Raw genomic sequence first — 19,140 nt, 5'->3', positions numbered from 1 at the left:
CAAGTCCCTGCTTTGGGTCAGGCCCCTAACACCCTATGCCAGGACTGTTACAGTAGCCTTCCAGCTGGCTGCCCATCCTCAACCCCAGTTCTAGTCAATGTCTATGTCCTGTGATGCTACCCCCAGTACTCTCCATCACCTTTTACATTTCCTTCCCAGCACAATTCCCTTTTATTTGTTGCTGTGTTTATTGTCTGTCTCTGCACCCAGCCCCCAACTAATCTGTAAGGTCCCTTAAGCAGGCTCCCTGTCTGACAGCTCCCTGCTCAGTCCCCAGTGCCTGGAACAGAGCCAGGAATGTGGCAGGCACTCCACACATGTGTTGACTGAATAAATGATTGAGTGATGTCAAAAAATGCCTGGTACTAACCAGGACAAAGAGAGGTTCCACCAGCTCAGGCTGTCACTAGGCATAACGACAGTGTTGAATGAATGAATGAATGAATGAATGAACGGGTGACTGGGGTGGACTGCAAGGTCCGGAGGCCTTCTGTGCCAGGGCATCACCTCGTGTAGTCCATGATGGTGTTGAGCCGGTGAGCAATGGTGAGGACGGTACAGTCGTCAAACTGTGTCCGGATGGTGGACTGAATGAGGTCATCCGTTTCCAGGTCCACAGCCGCCGTGGCCTCATCCAACACAAGGATCTTCGTCTTCCTCAGCAGGGCCCGGGCCAGGCAGACAAGCTGGCGCTGCCCGACGCTTGACCGGGAGAGAAGGACCAGGAAACAGTGTCAAAACCACCCTGACCCTGAGCCTAGGTCCGAACTGAGAGAAGGGAGAAGAGACACTGGGTGCTGCTTAGACCAGGAGAGCACTTCCATTCCCCACATCTGTGCCCATGGCAGACATCACTAATCGATCAGAATGGTCTTGCCGTTGAGCTAGAAGCAGGCTCAGAATCATTCTCAACACAGGGCTCAGAGGTGATATCCAAAATAACAGGTAGCAAAAATGATCCCATATCCACGTCTTCTGTGGGGCCCCTCACTGTGGACTTTGGACTCAGCCACATGCCTGGCTTTGGCCAATGGGATGCTGGCAAACATAAGGCCGGCAGAGGCTTGAAATGGGAATGCACACCAGGCTTTGCTCACTCTTGCACCTCTGCCATCACCATGACAATATGCCTGGGCTGGTCTGTTGGAGGATGAGGGACACACGGGGCAGAATCTAACTGCCCCCAGCAGAGGCCGAATAGATCTGCCTACAGCCAGCGGCCACCACCCATGTGCGTGAGCCAAGACTAGCAGAGCTGCCTGGCTGACCACCCCAGTGTGTGAACGGTCACGGCTCTTGTTGAACACACCTGAGGTTTGGTGCTTGGCTGTCATGGTGATGGATAAGCGAAAGAGGCACAGGATCCCTGCTGCGCCAGGCATTAACACTCCAGTTGCTGGATCATGGGTGGATCCTGGGGAGCCTGGGAGACGGACCACGGCAGCTGGGGCAGTGGGTGGGGACAGGGAGGGCTCAGAGCAGTGCTATTTACTGACTGGAAGAGAAGCCTTTCCAAAGTTTAACGACTGATAGCCACTCTCCATTGAATGGACCTGGTGTAAGCAAGGAAGCATGTTGGCCATCCTGGTTACACCTCATGGTAAAATGAGCCTAGATTGAAACCCATTTTAGATACTGAAACTGAAGCCCCAAGAGGTTAAGAGACAAACAGCTCATGTGGCAGAGCTGGGACTCAAACCCAGATCTGAACCAGATGGAAATGGACAAACCTACAAACGCCCTGACGGAGGGAGAGCTGAAGCCGAGGAGACCCGGTTGGGGCCTCACCCCCGCCTACCTGAGGTTCTCCCCGCCTTCTGCGCACTCGTGGTTCAGCTTATGGGGAAGGGCCGACACGAAGCCCTTCAGGTGGGCCAGCTCCAGAGACGTCCAGACCTCTTCATCTGAATACTGGCTGAATGGGTCCAGGTTCATGCGGAGGGAACCCGAAAACAAAACGGGGTCCTGTTCGGAGGGAAGATGGCAGATGACATGTGAGGCTCACGTCACGGTGGACACAGGTGGGGCAAAGAGGGGCAATGTAGAAAGTTCTTGCCAGAATTGTTCAAAATGGGGTTTCACAGTCCCTTGGAATCACCAGTTCCGAAGAAGATGTCAATAATGGGGGAAAAAAGCCTGGAAAACTCTGGGTTAAGTGAAATAAAATAGATTTCTTTCTTGCAAGATTTCCCAGAGCATTCAATATGCAAATGTGTTGGGAACTTTCGGAAGGGAGATGCAGCATGGGCAACTCCTAATTGCAAGGTACTTGGGTTCCTCCCCATCCCACCTCCAGATAAGAACCTTAGGAGAAATACAAGGCAAAACAACACTAAAAGGCAATGTGTTAAGGAATCACCACCTACTGGCATCAGTCTAGAAAATTCATCATTCTCGCCTAGCTCTTGGGAGGGTCAGAGATCCCTGTGCTGACCGACAGCCGGCAGAGAAGCCGGTATCTTAACTGGATCCTGTGAGATGCTCAGGAAGCTGCCTACTGGGTGGCAGGAGTGAAGGAATGAATGAAACCTGCTTAAGGCTCACTGTTATTTATGTGCTAAGAGGAGATTCCGTGAAGAAACACAGCACAATTTCAGTAAAAAAAAAAAAAAAAAAAAAAAATCATGAAAGTAACAAAGTAGGAATAAAGGTAGGTTTGTCCTGAAAATACACACATGTCGCTTTCAGCGTGACCCAGCCCAGCCCATCGGCCCCACCTGGGGGATGATGGTGATCTTGAAGCGGAGGTCGTGCAGGCCGATCTTGGCAATGTTGACATCGTCAATGATGATCTCTCCCTCGGCAGACTCGTTGATACGAAACAAGCCCAGGGTCAGGGATGACTTCCCAGCTCCTGTCCGCCCCACGATGCCAACCTGTGGGACAGGAAGGGCCCAGGGTGAGGTGGGAATGCTGCTATCTGGGGTTACCTCCTGCCCCATGGTGCCCTCATTTTAAGTACCAGCCCCAGAGCAATTCAGTCATCTGGTCAACCCACCTCCCACCATAGCCCCCCACCCTCAGCAGCTTCCCAGAGACATTCCTTTAGGGGCTGTTTTGGCCAAAGGTCAAGAAGGACTCCCTTCTCTTTGCCAGCTCTTTTTAGAAATTAAAATTCGTTTTTTTTGGTTTTTTTTTTTACATCTTTATTGGAGTATAATTGCTTTACAATGGTGTGTTAGTTTCTGCTTTATAACAAAGTGAATCAGTTATACATATACATATGTTCCCATACGTCTTCCCTCTTGCGTCTCCCTCCCTCCCACCCTCCCTATCCCACCCCTCTAGGTGGTCACAAAGCACCGAGTTGATCTCCCTGTGCTATGCGGCTGCTTCCCACAAACTATCTATTTTATGTTTGGTAGTGTATGTATGTCCATGCCACTCTCTGACTTTGTCACAGCTTACCCTTCCCCCTCCCCATATCCTCAAGTCCATTCTCTAGTAGGTCTGTGTCTTTATTCCTGTCTTACCCCTAGGTTCTTCATAATATATTTTTTCTTAAATTCCATATGTATGTGTTAGCATACGGTATTTGTCTTTCTCTTTCTGACTTACTTCACTCTGTATGACAGACTCTAGGTCCATCCCCTCATTACAAATAGCTAATCAGCTCTTTTTTATAAATTAGTTATTTTCAACTCAAGATAATATTAAGTAACAATCAGATTGTTCTGGTGAAATATCTGAGCTGTTGAAATATCTCAAAGGTTCAAGCAGATCCCCCTGCATCCCAGCTGAGTAAGCAGAAAGAGGTTAGAGATACGACCTGGCCTCTACTTATCCTCTCTTGAGGGAACTGGGCTCCCCATTTAATGGCCAATGATTGATGTTCCAGTTAGAACTCTCCCTTCTCATCTGGGCTCCAAAGAGGCCAGCTCCTCCACCCTCTGACAGCAACTCACAGAGCAGAGTCTCATGATGTAACGTAAGCCATAAAGCATCAGTGAGAACACCGCCCACTCTGTTCCTCCCCTTGTTATAAGTTGGAGAAATTCTCTCATGGGAACGGTACATTCTGAGCCTTGGGGTAGGAAGTTTAACAAATTCGTATGTTCAGAGATGAAACACTGTCTTCTGGCAAACGGCCAGGAGGACCCTTGGTCTCAGGGCAAGCATGTCTTCCAGCAACAGCAATATGTTCCAAAATTCTGTCCATTTCACGTGTCCCTTGAGCCATCCCTAGTAGTGACGATGACGTCTTTCTGTTCTAGAGACTGCCAACTCGAATGCCTAAGGGGCTGAGTGGGCACATGAATGGAGCAGGAAGGGACCAGTCGGTGAACTGGGAGGCTCATGTCTTGTCTAGAAAGAGCCAGGCAAGGAGGATGGGCCCAGTGTTGCCACATGTTCTGATCTTTCAAGAAAAGCAGGAAATGGATTTTTATATAAAACATTCCAGATTTTTCTACATTTGCAATTTAGATTTCTTTCAAAATGTATCTGTGGGCTTCCTTTGGCCCTCGGGCTACCAGTCTGCAACCCTGCTGGGACACTCTGAGCAGCTTTTACTTCCATAAGCCCCTCCCCAAAAGGCCACTCCACCCTGTGGTTTGGGACAGGGACAGATTGGGAAAATGACGAAGCTCATTTCATCTGCCTGGTGGCAACCTACGCCCGACCGTGAACTGGTGGGGGTCAAAGTGCGCCCACCTTCTCCCCTCCATCGATGGTGACGTTGATGTGCTTGAGAACCAGGTCCAGGTCCTCTCGGTAACGCAGGCCGTAGTCTCGGAACTCCACTCGGCCCACCTGGGGCCAGTTGCTGGGGGGTGCCATCTCCTGGACTCGCCAGGGAGCCTGCAATCACAGTGGGTGGTGGGGTGGGGTTCAGGAGTCTGAAGTCCATCTCATGTACCCTAAGGCTCTGTGTGAGTGGCCTCCATGACCCCTCTGACCACACGGCCCTCTCTCTCGCTCACTACGCTCCCCACACTGAATTCTGGACTGTTCCATGAACACCCACACCTGTTGCTTCAGGGCCTTTGCACTTGCAGCTTCTTTTGCCTGGAGTGCTCTTCCCCAAACTACCCTCTGGACCTGCTCACCTGCTGCAGATCTCAGGCCAATGAGACCACCCTCCTAGCCCTGGGCCCATCTCTCCCCTCCCCCCTCCATTTTCCTTCAGAGCACTTGCCCACCTCCTAGCATTTTAAGTACATATTTGCTTGTTCTGTCACCCACGCCCACTGGAAATCCCCTCTATGAGGACAGGTTCTTTTATTCGTTCACTGCTATATCCCAGGGCCCAGAGCACATAGTAGGTGTTCAATAAACACTCATGGACTGAATCAATGAATGAGTGGTCTTCTCTCGACAGACATAAGGGTAAAGGTGAGATACTCCAATGGCTTCTAAGGTCTGAAGGGCGCACAGTAAAAGCAGCAGCTAACACTTGAAGGTCACTCTGTCACATTACCTCACTTAATCCTCAGTACAATCCCACGAGTGGGGTCTTTCCTATCCCCAGTTTACACATGAGGAAACTGAAACACAGAGAGAGAAAGCAACTTGCCTGGGGTCACACAGCCCCTATTTCTGAAAAGCTGCTTAGTTCAGTTCAGCATTTCCTGAGGTCTACCCCTGGATGTGCTCTGGGCCAGGCTCAGGGCTATCTTCAGGGAAGGAGAGGAACGGTGAGGGCAATAAAAGAGAAAGTCCATCCTTTCTCGCCCATAAACTTCTTACGTTAATTTTTTTTTACACCCTTTATATAAATAAGGGGACATGCTATAAGAACACAGAGGGGACTGGAGAGAAGTGGGTGGCGCTTTCTACCTATGAATAAATATCATACATAATATAAATAAACACATAAGTAAATACATATATTTTAATAGTGGTAGGACTGGTGATCTTTCTCTTTTTCAAATATGCTCTTATTCTAAAAGTATAAAAATAAATAAAAGTAGTAAAATAAGTAAAATATTTTAAAAGTAAATTAAGCTGAATTTCACACTTTAAACAGGTGAACTGAGTGGCATAAGAATTACACCTCGAAAGCTTTTATAAAAATAAATTAAAAATAAATAAATAGATAAATTCAGTGTAGGGTGGGAAACTCCTGGTGTAATGTGCTCTTATTTCCACAGGGGGCGCTCACACCATTCTGACAGATGCTCTCTGATGAAGTGAGCCCTGGTTCACCGAGTCAGAGCATTAAAGGACCTGGCGTAGTTCACCTCTGTAAATCCTCAAGACACAGTCTAACCAGGGTCACTTTGGTCTCATTCCCAAGGGGCACTTTCTTGGAATAAAGTGCGGCATAAAGGCACACACCCAAATCCTGGGTCTGCCATTTACTGGCCATGTGATCTTAGGCAAGCAACTTAACCTCTCTCTGTCCATTTCCTCACCGGCAAAATGGGGATAACAGTAGAATGTGAGTTATAAGGCTGTGTAAAGAATAAATGAATTATTCTATGTAAAATGTTTAGTACAGGCCCTGACACCCCACAAGAGCACAATGTGTGTGTCCCTATTACTATTATTATTGGTAGTAGTGGGGATGGTGGTATCTCCAAGCATCACTGCTATTACCATTATTAACACTACTACTGCTATTCGGAGGTGGTGTGTGGGCAGAATAAGGCAGTTATTAGGGGAAACATGGCACCAAAGCCTGGAGACTTGGGTCCTACTCCCAGCTGTCCCACGGACCATGCATGACCTCGGACCAGCCATCGTCCCTCCCTACATGCCTTTTTATTCCACCTATAAAATGAGGACTTGGGTTAAATAAATGCAGGGTTTCCCAAACTTTGGTCAATTCCTTACCAATAACATGATTTTTGCAATATCCATGTACTGATTCTCTTGTTCCTGACTTTTAATATTTTTAAACGACTCATTTGTATTTAATGTTTAAACGTATTTAAAGAGAAAATTAGTATGATTCACTTTCCATAATGTAAGTCCCCCCCCGCAAAAAACATAACAAATAACAGAAGATTATTTTTGTCAGACAGAGGTTGCCTATTGAAGGCCCATGTGGTAGGGCTCAAAGGATTCTTTTGGGTAAAGCCACACTGAAGATCATGGCCAAGACGTCAGGCCGGGGGCTTGCTTTACCTCCTTCTCAGTCTCTGAATACTCCTTGAGTCTCTCCACGGCCACAATGTTGGTCTCCATCTCGGACGACATCCGAACAAGCCAGTTCAAGTATGTGGTGACCTGTGAGTGGAAGAGTCACATGGAGCTTCTAGAGTGAGCGAGAGTTGCTTTATTTCCATGAAGTCATTATTCATTATGAAATGTTTCAGATAACCAAGGTACACAAAACAGCAACCCCACATACTGTGGCCAGACTTCCTACATTGTGTCTCTTAAGCAAGCACCACATGTCAAAATAACCCAGGGGCCACACAAGTAATCAGAAAGGAAATGAAGAGATATTTTGAACCAGATGATAAGAAGAAAGCACAATGTATCAAAATTTGGGACATGCAGCTAAAGCAGTGCTTCAAGGGAAATTTACAGGATTAAGTACATTTCTCTTGTAGCTGGGGGCATCCTCTCATGCCATCAAGGACTCTCCTTGGCTGATGGGGGAATCAGGGCCGCACATCTAATTTCTCTCCTGCACCAGTTGGTCACTGGGCTCTAGACCTGCTCGTCAAACTCTACTTGGTCCCCTTTCCTCTCCCCCACTCCCACAGAGATCCAAAGCAAAGGCCCAAAAACCTGACAATTGGCTCCCCATTAAGAGAACTGGAAAATCCACCTGAGAGCACCCCCTCTTACCTGCAGTGAGTAAGACACCGAGAGGCCCACCAAGCCAGCACTGAGACTGTGCCGGGAGATCACTGCAAACAGGGCGGCAAACAGGACAATGCAGTTGCCTACACACTCCAGCCGCACAGCCAGCCACCTACGTGGAGACACAGGCAGAGGGACGGATGGACACATGGACACACATACACGCCCGGAGTCAGCTTTTCAGGGACTTGATTTATAGCTGGGGGGCGGCGTGGTGGTGGTGGCCACTTTGCTAACTGAAATAATTCCCCAATAGTTCCTGAGAGAGGCCTCGTTTGCCCTGCTCATGGGACATGGGGAAGGAGGGCCGAAGGGACACGATTTCAGGAATTCCTCACTAATCTGGCAAGCCCAGGAACTAAAACAGAGTTCTCCAGAAGTGACCTTTCCAGGAAACTGAAGCTTGCCTTTTTAAGAACCAACTTTCTCTCACTGAAACCTTTAAAATATACCCATGTGTGCGTTTTTTAAAAATATGTCCCAGAAAATTCCTAAATACTAAGAAATCATCAACTATAAGAGGCACCCCCTGATTTAAAATAACTTTCTTCTTGGCAGGAGATGGGGAGGTGGGAGTGAGAAATAAACCACCATTTTCAACACAGCCAAAGGGTTCCCAGACCCAGATCACCCTCATTTCAAAAACATTAAAATGTATTGCCTTACCTTTAAAATATAAACAGGTTTACTGGTTTAAAGCTAACATTTATAAGATATCACATAGGAACATTATTTTAATGTTTTAAAATGTAAAGCATTCTAGAAAAGACAGTATTATCAACATTTTTTCCACTACAGTGTTAAGATCCATGTGACTGGTCCTCAGGGTGTGAGCTATTCCCACACACACCCAGATTTGGACAAACTCCCTAAAAATTCTTCAAGGGAAGGCAAGGTTCTCTCCAGTAATTCACAATCTCCCTGCCCAGTCTTACACGATGGGATTCCATTGTGCACAGTGGGTCACTCCCAGGGTGCTATTACCCCTCCCCAGAGTTTTCCATCCCACATCTCAAAAAATACATCAGGAGGTAAGCAAGTGAGGACGATACTTTTCCAGATTCGTCAATAATTAGCAAACTTCTACCCCCTCTTTTTGATTGATGGTATTTAATCATTCTTGATCCCCCAAATGGCAATTTCACACGGTTCAACCTAATATAAGTAAACTGCTTCCAATACTCATCACTCAGGGGTGGTGTGATGAGAAGCACGGCGCAAAAACACTCAATAGCGGAGGCTGCCGTCACTGATGATCCTGTAGCACCAGGACAACAGCTAAATGATGGATCCTGCAGTATCTTCTGACCCCAGAAGAACTCTTTGTCCCTGCACTCCAATGCCCCTGGAGCTGCGTGTTGACCGTGCTCCTTTCTGCTTTTAATGGTTATAAAGTCCTCTCCTCGCACCGAGTCTACGGCTCCACACCCTCATCCAGGAACCAAGGGGCTCCCCCTGCCCCCTCCCACGGCCCCATGCCCACCTGTTGGCCACGATGCTGGGGTAATAGGCCTTCTGGTTCTCGTCCACCTTCAGGTCGCTCTGGCGGATGAAGCGCTCCTGTTCCTCGAAGGCGCGGATGACGCTGACCCCCAGCAGGGTCTCGTTGAAGTGGGAATAAACCGGGGAGCGGCTGACTGACTCGAGGCGCTTCAGCTGCCGGGAGGAGGCCACGTAGAACCTCTGTGGGAGAGAAGAGATGGGGAGTGGGGGAGGGTCCCTCATCCCAGCCTCCCAGGGCTGCGCTGGAGAACGTCTGGATCCTTCCAGGGGCGAAATGTTGGAGCTGGGCTGCTCTCAGAGGGTGTCCCGACTCAGCTGGCGAACGGCAGGCACAGCGCCCACAATACTGCCGGTGGTGGTGATGATGATAATAGCTAACGCTTACGTGGAGCCCAGCACCCTAGGATTGTTTTAAGTTCTTTCACATATATCAGCTCATGCAGTCCTCACCAGAAACCTACGAGGTGCTCATTCCAGTTTCACAATGAGTAAACTAAAGACAACCTCTTCCCTAAGGTCACGTGGCTAGGAAGCGGCAGAGCTAGGATCTGAACCCCATCAAAGTGCTAACCTCAGCACTGCATGGCCCCTCTGATACCACTGACCTCTAGGGTTTATGGACCCTGCAGTGTGGCTTTATGACAACCAGACCTCAGCACAAACCCTGCCTCCACCCGTCCCCATGGACAGTGACCACATCCGCTCGGCTCCTGCCCTAATCCCGGGCATTCAGCTCGTTACAGATGGTTAACAAGATGGAGTCGCTCACTGGCAGTGCTGAGGAGCTGTGACACAGGCTGGACTGGTCATCTGAAGACACCTCTATTCTCCTGGACGTGCTGCAGATGTAACACTGCTTCATCAACAGTGGAGTCGGGAAAGCAGACACAGGGTGCTCAGGGACATGGCCTCCTGCCTCCTGGCCTGCGTCGGGTGCCCTGGGCCATTTTGGGGGGCAGAGACCTTCCACGGAGAGCACTGAACAGAACAGGTGGCTCTGACAGGGCCTCCAAGGTCAGCCACTTCTTTCTGGATGGCAGCTCACATGGTCATTTGAACCGCAAGCTGGGCAGCCTTCTGGGGCTCCAGAAACTCTGAAAACTCACCCAGGGACCACACCCACCAGGGCCATCTCAGAACAGTGGTTCTGACAATCCCTGCACACGGTCAGATGCCATCTCTTCCTCTGGCGGCGAAATGAAATCCAGACCTCCTGTCTGGCTCAAGGCCCCCAGGCATCTGACCCCATTACCCTCTCCTGGAATCACCTCCTCTCCCTGGCTTTCTTTCATCCTGGGTGGAAACAGTTCTAAAACATTTTACCTGCTCAATTTATTCCACTTGTCATGTCCTCAGAATTTTATTTCCTCTAAAAAGCTAACCTAAGATTTATTTTTGTTAAGGAATAGCCTGGTTTTTAAAAAATAATTATTAGCTTTCCTTTTAAGCTCTGTTCCAGGAGACATAATCCACCTCGCGGACTCACCTTACTCTTTCAGAGACCAAGACAGTGCCTGGTCTCCTGAGTGAAAATAACTGCCCGACACACACCTGCCTTGTGCCAGGAAGCGGGCTGAGAGCCGAGACACTAAGACGTGTGCCGGGTAATTTTCATGGATGCCAAATAGTTCCAAACAGTTCCACAGGCAGAAATGCCTTATTCCAGCAATGTGGAAGCCCAAACAGAATTCCACATCATCTTACCTCTTACATTCCTTTTTCTAAAAATGACTTGCTTTTAAGTTAAAACGGTAATGTATATCTATTTTTTTAAATCTTGGAGTGATATAGACAGAAAGATTAAACATTACATTAAGTCCACAATACAGAGATAAGCACTATTCAGATTTCAGTGTATAACCTTTTAGATCTTTTCCCGAGAAAGAGAGTGAGAGAGAATACATACCCTTACACACATATACCCTTAAAAGCCTTTTCTTTCTTTTTTTTTTTTTTTTTTGGCGGTACGCGGGCCTCTCACTGCTGTGGCCTCTCCCGTTGCGGAGCACAGGCTCCGGACGCGCAGGCTCAGCGGCCATGGCTCACGGGCCCAGCCGCTCCGCGGCACGTGGGATCTTCCCGGACCGGGGCACGAACCCGCGTCCCCTGTATCGGCAGGCGGATTCCCAACCACTGCGCCACCAGGGAAGCCCAAAAGCCACTTTTTGAGATGCAACTTACATCCACTGGAAAGTGCACTAAATCTTTACAGCTTTATGGATTTTATGTTTATCTACACCTGCACAGCCACTACCTGATCAAAATCTAGAAAATTCTCTCGTGTCCTCTCACAGTCAACACCCCTTATAGCCACTACTCTGACTTTTACCACATCGTACTTGCCTGTTCTTCAACTTCATAAAAACACAATCACACAAATGTCCTCTTTTGTGTTTGGCTTCTTTCGATCAACATAGTATCTCTGAGATTCATCCTCCTTGTGTGTATTAGTAGTTCATTCCTTTTCACTGCTGAGTCATTGTATAAATATACCACAATGTATGTATCCATCCTCCTGTGATGGACGTTTGGGGCTATTATGAATCGAGATGCTAAGAACATTCTAGCTTTCTTTTTTTTTTTTGCTTGACAGATTCTCTTCTTTTGCATATACACTGAGGATTGAGACTGCTGGGTTATAGGACAAGCATATATTCAGTTAAAAGCCATTAGAAAACTAAATTCTCCCATAATCTCAACCCTTAGAAAGGCAATGTTTTCATTTTTGTGCCTCTCTTTCCAGTCCTGCCCACACACATTATGCACGTCGTCTTAGTTATGATGACAGTGTGCTGACAACATGGCCCTTTGCTAACTTCATTCCCTTTGTTGTTTAAAAATAAGATTGCCAGTGTCACAACAGTGTCTTCCTAATTCTCCCATTAAAGGCACGTAACATTCCATTACCCAGTTGTTCCATGGTGTGCTCAAGGCCCTGCTACTGGCAGATATTTGAGCTGCCTCAAACGTCACATTTGGCCCATTTTGTTCTCTTGAATTGGGTCCTTCAGGAAATTGTCCAGCCAGGGTATGAACTCGGATAACATTTGTGGTAAATGCAGCTGGATGACTTTCCAGAAAAGCTGGCACCAATTTAAAGAGAACACAGCGAGGGTCTGGGGCCTGCTCTGATTCCACCTTTGTTCACACTCACCAGTCACTGGGCCACAGTGTGGGAGGGTTTGGGCGCTGGCTGACTGGGGGCCAAGGCCTCCCAGGACCCACACGAACAGGCCACACAGAGTGCGGTTTGAGGTATGGAGCACCTCGTGGTTTCTTACTCTTATTTTGTGCAGCAGTCATTACGCTCCCATCTAAACAGCAGTCCCCCACTAGCAACTGTGCTGCAGCTAACCTCTCAGAGGCAGGAAAGCACAATGCAGCACTGCAGTTACCAGCAAGAGCTTTCGAATCGGGCACGAGTTCACATTCCCAGCTCCACCACTTGGGCCTCAACATGCTCATCTGTCAACTGGAAGCACCACAGCTGATGCTGACTCAGCTGTCAAATGCTCCCTTGCCCTGTTCCCCTTCCTCAAGCTTATTTTCTGAAATAGAAATGTGATGGCTGGAGCTCCAGTAGCCAACTTGGACCATGAGACCAACTTAAGAACGGAAGGCAAAGACGATAGAACAACACCCCCTCCCCCCCCGAAAAAAAAAAAAAACCCACAGTGAAGGAGTCCAGGATATTAACAAACTCATGGAGCTGCCACACCAGCCCTGAAGAGCCTACCTCAAGATTTCTATTACAAGGGAAAAAAATATTTAAGTTACTGTTATTCATGTCTTCACTATCTGCAGGGGACTTACGACCTAAAGAATTTCATACTTAAAGGAATTTTAATAATAAAGATGCCTTTATGGCTATAGCTTATTTTCTTTTATAACTTACAGCTTTAAAAAACCCCTTATTGGGGCTTCCCTGGTGGCGCAGTGGTTGAGAGTCCGCCTGCCGATGCAGGGGACACAGGTTCGTGCCCCAGTCCGGGAGGATCCCACATGCCGCGGAGCGGCTGGGCCCGTGAGCCATGGCCGCTGGGCTTGTGCGTCCGGAGCCTGTGCTCCACAACGGGAGAGGCCACAACAGTGAGAGGCCCGCGCACAGCAAAAAAAAAAAAAAAAAAAAAAAAAAACCCCTTATTGTTAGGAAAAAAGGATATTTGTTTATTGCAAGCTAAAAACAATCAACTTAGGTATTCAAAACTGACAAAAATAAATCTAACCCTCCTCCAGCACGTCCTCCACAGCCCCACACTGAGGAAGCACAAAACAAAGGGAGCCCTGTGCTCACGTGGAGAGTGATACAGAGCTGGGCTCGTCCTGGACCCTAAGACCCCACCTCTTACCTGGACAAAGAAGTAGATGAGGCCCAGGGGCGGGATGATGACGGCCACCATGGGAGTGGCCAGCAGGATGATGATGCAGGCGCCAATGACGTTGAACAGGGAGCCCATGAACATCTTGATGACCTGAGGGATCATCGAGTCCACTGTGTCCAGCTCCTTGGAGAAGCGGTTCACCAGGTTCCCGCTGGGGGTCCGCTCGAAGAAGCTCATGGGCGACCTGAGGACGTTATGCAGCAGGTCCAGGTGCAGGCGGCGCGAGGCGAAGATGCCCCCGACGGACACCACCATGGAGTAGCCGAACACTGTGATACCTACAAACACTCTCGCGTTAAATTCCACGATGGGAGAGGGACCGGGCTGAGGGCAGGGACGAGTGGCCATGTGACCACGTGGACCAAGCAGCCTGGACTCCCAGCTTCTAATAACAATAATAATGGTGGCAATTATTAATCGATCACTTAGTATGCACAAACCTCACCGTGTGAGTTTTACATGCATCTAATCCTTATGAGGACCCTGTATAAGTTCTATTAGTACTCATGCCACAGAGATAAGGAAATTGAAGCTCAGGTAGGTGAATTCCTTTGCCCTCAAGAGACTCAGCCAATCAGAAGCAGAGCTGGGGTTCCAACGGCAGCAGCCTGCTCCAGCGTCATGCTCTTAATCTGTACGCCACATCCTCTAGACCAGTGCTGTACAACAGAACTTTCTGTGATAATGGAAATGGTATGTACCTGTGCTGTCCCATGTGGTAGCCACTAGCGACATGCGACTATTAAGCATTTGTCATATGGCTAGTGTAACTCTATAACTGATATTTTAATTTTATTTAGTTTTTATGAACTGAAATTCAAATAGCCACATGAGGCCGGCGGCTACCATACTGGACAGCACAGCTCTGGAAAAGACATTGCTGCTGTGGGTCCAGGTCAACATCACACCCTCTCTGTGCTCTCTCTTCTCTTAATTATCATCTGAAGGCCACAGACCCTAGCCCTTTGAGGGAGTTTTAGGGATTAAGAAATTGCCTGCTCTTCTGGTTTTTTCAAAGCCGTCTCTTGGAGATCATGAGACATTTATGGTCCCTCCAAACAAGCCACGGTAGGGCACCCTTTCTGTTCAGAGAGGTGATTTCACAGGGATAGAGAGGCTTCGATCTTGGTCTCCTTGATCAAAGAAGGAAGCCATGAGGCAGGGGCTAGGAAAACAGACTCTGGAGCCAAATCCTATCGCTACCACTCACCAGCCATGGGACCTTCCTTAAGTCACTTAACCTCTCTGCACCTCAGTTTCTTCAACTGTAAAATGGGGACAATGACACATCTCGTAGCACTGCTGAACATAAAGGGCCCACCTGGCAATGTGCCTGGTACACAAGAAGTGCTCAAAATGCAGAATGTATACACTATTTATCATAAAGACATCACTTTTATGAGCACATAAACACACAGCTCAGGGTCCATGTAGCGTGGTGGTGAAGAGGATGGGCTCTGAGCCACACTGCCTTGCTCAATGCAAGCTGTGCCATGGATTAGCTTCATGACTTTGGGCAACTTACTTAACCCCTCTGGGCCTCAGTTTCTGCATCTCTAAAATGGGGAAAACATTAGCTCCTACCTCATGTGATTGCTGCAAAAGTAAAATAAATTAAAACACCTTAAAGTGTTTAAAACAGAACCAGGCACCAAGTAAGTGCTCAGTAAACATTAGCTATGACTATTAATGCTGCGGTGTCTAGGTACCTTCATGGGACCACAGGAAGGGTATATGCAGGATTTCTCAACTTCCTCACTATTAACATCTGGGGCTGGAACATCCTCTGCTGTGGAGGCTGTGCTGTGCGCTGCAGGATGTTTAGCAACACTCTTGGCCTCTAGATGCCAGTAGTACCCACCCCTACTCTGAAGCTGTGACAACTCTAAGTATCGCTAGATATTGCTAAATGTCCTCTGAGGACAACACTGCCTGCGTTACGAACCACTAGTATAAACTAATTCCCACCTTTAGGCAGCAGGCAAAAGTCCACAAATAAGACTTTATAGAAACACCATTACCCTGCCAGAACAATGAGGGGCAAGGGCCCTTGGTCGCCTTCTATTTCTCAACTTTCCTCATCTGTAAAATGGGCACATTGGAGCTCTCCTCCCCTCTGTCTCCTAGGGCCACACGAAACAGAGCGTTCGAGAAACATTCATTCTACAAATACCTCAGTGTCTATTATGCGATAGTTACTATTCATGTGTGTTTGGTTTGTGGGTCTGCAAAACCCTGACAAGCTGGGGGACCCAATCCTGTAACAAGACATGGAAGTGGTTCCAAGTGCCAACAGCAGGTGGGGGGCAGGGAGGCCCACCTTGAGAAATGCCCAGGGCTCCATAGACGCTCAGCCGGACTTTCGTGTGCTCCTGGGTCCCATTGACGATGGGGTCATCAGTCCAGAGACTGAGCCAATAGTTAGAGGCCAGAGAAGCAACGTGGTTACACAGGAAAAGGAAGATGCTCAGAAAGGAGATGAAAAGTCCTATCGCCTTCATGTAGTCCCAGTACACGGAGAGCTTGACCTGAGACCAGGGAGAGAAGGCATCTTACAGAATGCACCCACCAGCCATGCCCACCCAAGGTCGGGAACTTCAACAGCTTCTGTGGTCCAGCCCCCTAACCTGTGCTCATGCCTACGACCCCCTCCCCCTTAGTTCCTCGGCAAACAAGTCAGCAGCAGCAAAGTCAAGGTTTCTGCCCTCACGGAGCTTCCAGTCAAGTGGCAAGACAGGCTTTCAACACATCATTGCCCAGATAAATGCATAATCCCAGAGAAGGGCTGGAAGTGGTACATGATTTCATATGAGTATAAAACTGGGCATCCTGACCTAACCCAGGGTGGGGAGGTATCAGAGGAGGTTCTCCCTAAGGAAGGGACATCAAAGAATTAACCAGGTGAAAATGGAAAATGGAAAAAAGGACCAGCATGTGCAAAGGCCTTGACGTAGGAGGGAACCTGAAAGGAGGAAAGGATAGCTGGAGCAACATGAGGCTGAAGAACAGGAACCGGCCAGACCACACAGGGCCTGAGAGATCCTGTCCAGGATTCCGATTCTTACTCCAGGACCATCAGGAAGCCATCAAAGAGTCTGAAGAAAATGGGAAGATGGGACGTGTTCACATCCCCCCCACCCCCAGTCCTCTGAACACCCAGCACCAATTCCTCCCAATCGCAACTGGCCTCCCATTGCTCAGCCCGTTCCCCAACTCCACCAGGTGACAGCTGGGGGCTTCTTTCACTCCTATGCCCCTATATCCCTATGGAGCCCAGCATGGGGGCTACGTAATTATGTGTAGCCACTCAAAGGGTGGCTGAACACCACAGACAGGGACAACGTGCTTTGGCCAGCCTCACACCCAACCCGCTTGGTGTGGTTTCAACAAACTCCAGGTATCTTTCCCTGTGTGTGTGCTCACTGTCACGTCAGGCTTCTCATGCTGAATTTTGGGTCATAAACATCATCTGTTTGAGGTGCAGTCTGGTTAAAAGGAAGCAGGTGGGGGCTTCCCTGGTGGCACAGTGGTTGAGAGTCTGCCTGCCAATGCAGGGGACACGGGTTCGTGCCCTGGTCCGGGAAGATCCCACATGCCGCGGAGCGGCTGGGCCCGTGAGCCATGGCCGCTGAGCCTGCGCGTCCGGAGCCTGTGCTCTGCAACGGGAGAGGCCACAACAGTGAGAGGCCCGCGTACCGCAAAAAAACAAAAACAAAACAAACAAAAAAAAGGAAGCGGGTGGAAGAACAGAAGTCCAAGGTATAACTGAGTGCTTCCTTTTGATTTTTACTTTCCAAGTCTCTGTTCTTCAAACTGAAAGAGTGGGGAGGGAGTGGAAGAATAAAGAACGTGTTTATCTCACCACCTGGCCCCCTCATGCAGCTGAGCTGTCTGCTGACCCCGAGTTGCTCTGCAGAATTTGGGACCCTTCCTCATGAGCAGAGGAACAAGGTGGGCATGGGAGTCAGAAGTGACCGGGGTGGCCTAAGCCCAGCTCCGCTCCTGTTCAGACTTCGGCAAGTTACAAGCCCCCAGGTCTTGGTTTTCGTTGCATGTAGAATGCGGATACTGGCGGGACCCACCTGTTCTGGGTGGTGTGGGGATTAAGTGAGGATTAAATGGGACTGGCACCTCTGGCCCTTCCTTCTCAAGTCCTTGATTCTGGGTCATTTCTCTGACCCTGGAGGGTCACTAAGAGCAAGGGAGGAAGACACCCTACAGCCACCTCTGCCCCCGGCCACAGGTGTGACCAAGATGAGGTAAGGAGCTGGAAACAGGGCCCGGGAAATTCTGGATGTGTCCAGGTAGATCTGAGAGAACAGTGCCCCAACCCTGCGTATCACCTTTCATAGGTTCGTTTTTAGTTGTGTACTTTTTTTAAACTTATTTTTAAAACACTACTCCCTATTAAAAAAAAAAAAAAAGACCATTTTAATTTTAAAAATAAACTTTGCATCACTACCATAAACAGAAAATTGACACTTGCCCAAAACAGAAGATCATAAAAAAACACAGTAAAACAAGAGCTTGAAACCCACTCTCCTCGTTACAAAGAGAAGTTTGTGATTGTTAGTGCTATAGATGGAATGTTTGTGTCTCCTCCCGAATTTGTAAGTTGAAATCCTAATCCCCTCCACCTCCATGTGACAGTTTTAGGAGGTGGGGCCTTTGAGAGGCGATTAGGCCATGAGGGTGGAGTCCTCATAAATGGGATTAGTGCCCTTATAAAAGGGGCCCCAGAGAGCTCCCTCATCCCTTCTGTCATGTGAGGACACAGCAAGAAGATGGCCATTTATGAACCAGGAAGATCTCATCAGACACTGCATCTGCTGCTGCCATGATTTTTTTTTTTTTTTTTTTATGTGTTACGCGGGCCTCTCACTGTTGTGGCCTCTCCCGTTGCGGAGGACAGGCTCCGGACGCGCAGGCTCAGCGGCCATGGCTCACGGGCCCAGCCGCTCCGCGGCATGTGGGATCCTCCCAGACCGGGGCACGAACCCGTGTCCCCTGCATCGGCAGGCGGACTCTCAACCACTGCGCCACCAGGGAAGCCCTGCCATGATTTTTGACTTGCCAACATCCAGAATTATGAGCGATAAATGTATGTCATTTTTCTTTCTTTCTTTTTGGATGTGGACCATTTTTAAAGTCTTTACTGAATTTGTTACAATATTGCTTCTGTTTTACATTTTGGTTTTTTGGCCCCAAGGCTTGTGGGATCTTAGCTCCCCGACCAAAGACTGAAACCACATTCCCTGCATTGGAACGTGAAGTCTTAACCACTGGACTGCCAGGGAAGTCCTCAACGTATGTCATTTCTAAGCCACCTCTACCATGGCCTTTACAGCAGCCCAAAGGGACTAAGACAGGTATTAAAGACAAAGCCCCAGCCGAGACTTTCTCACTGACATACAGGCACACCTCAGAGACATTATGGGTTTGGTTCCAGACCACTGCAATAAAGCAAACATCGCAATAAAGCGAGTCACATGAATTT

The 19,140-nt window shown here is 48.5% G+C and overlaps 1 protein-coding gene across 3 annotated transcripts in view; it reads right to left on the bottom strand.

Moving 5' to 3' along the window:
- Nucleotides 1–19,140, bottom strand: part of ABCC1 (ATP binding cassette subfamily C member 1) — a 131,394-nt gene that overhangs the window by 1,762 nt on the left and 110,492 nt on the right. For all 3 annotated transcript variants that reach the window (XR_004345736.1, XM_032604779.1, XM_032604780.1), the window contains 9 exons: nucleotides 15,964–16,171; nucleotides 13,611–13,921; nucleotides 9,242–9,441; nucleotides 7,744–7,870; nucleotides 7,072–7,173; nucleotides 4,654–4,800; nucleotides 2,718–2,876; nucleotides 1,799–1,965; nucleotides 508–702 (listed from right to left, as the gene is read on the bottom strand). Coding sequence is in view for 2 of the 3 variants with exons in the window: in XM_032604779.1 (XP_032460670.1) it covers nucleotides 508–702; nucleotides 1,799–1,965; nucleotides 2,718–2,876; nucleotides 4,654–4,800; nucleotides 7,072–7,173; nucleotides 7,744–7,870; nucleotides 9,242–9,441; nucleotides 13,611–13,921; nucleotides 15,964–16,171 (1,616 nt within the window). In the remaining variant the exon portion in view is untranslated. The remainder of the gene's footprint in view (nucleotides 1–507; nucleotides 703–1,798; nucleotides 1,966–2,717; nucleotides 2,877–4,653; nucleotides 4,801–7,071; nucleotides 7,174–7,743; nucleotides 7,871–9,241; nucleotides 9,442–13,610; nucleotides 13,922–15,963; nucleotides 16,172–19,140) is intronic.

The sequence above is a fragment of the Phocoena sinus genome, chromosome 15 (genome assembly GCF_008692025.1).
Source record: "Phocoena sinus isolate mPhoSin1 chromosome 15, mPhoSin1.pri, whole genome shotgun sequence".
In the NCBI taxonomy this organism is placed as follows: domain Eukaryota; kingdom Metazoa; phylum Chordata; class Mammalia; order Artiodactyla; family Phocoenidae; genus Phocoena; species Phocoena sinus.
This window is presented reverse-complemented; position numbering and strand designations above follow the sequence as displayed.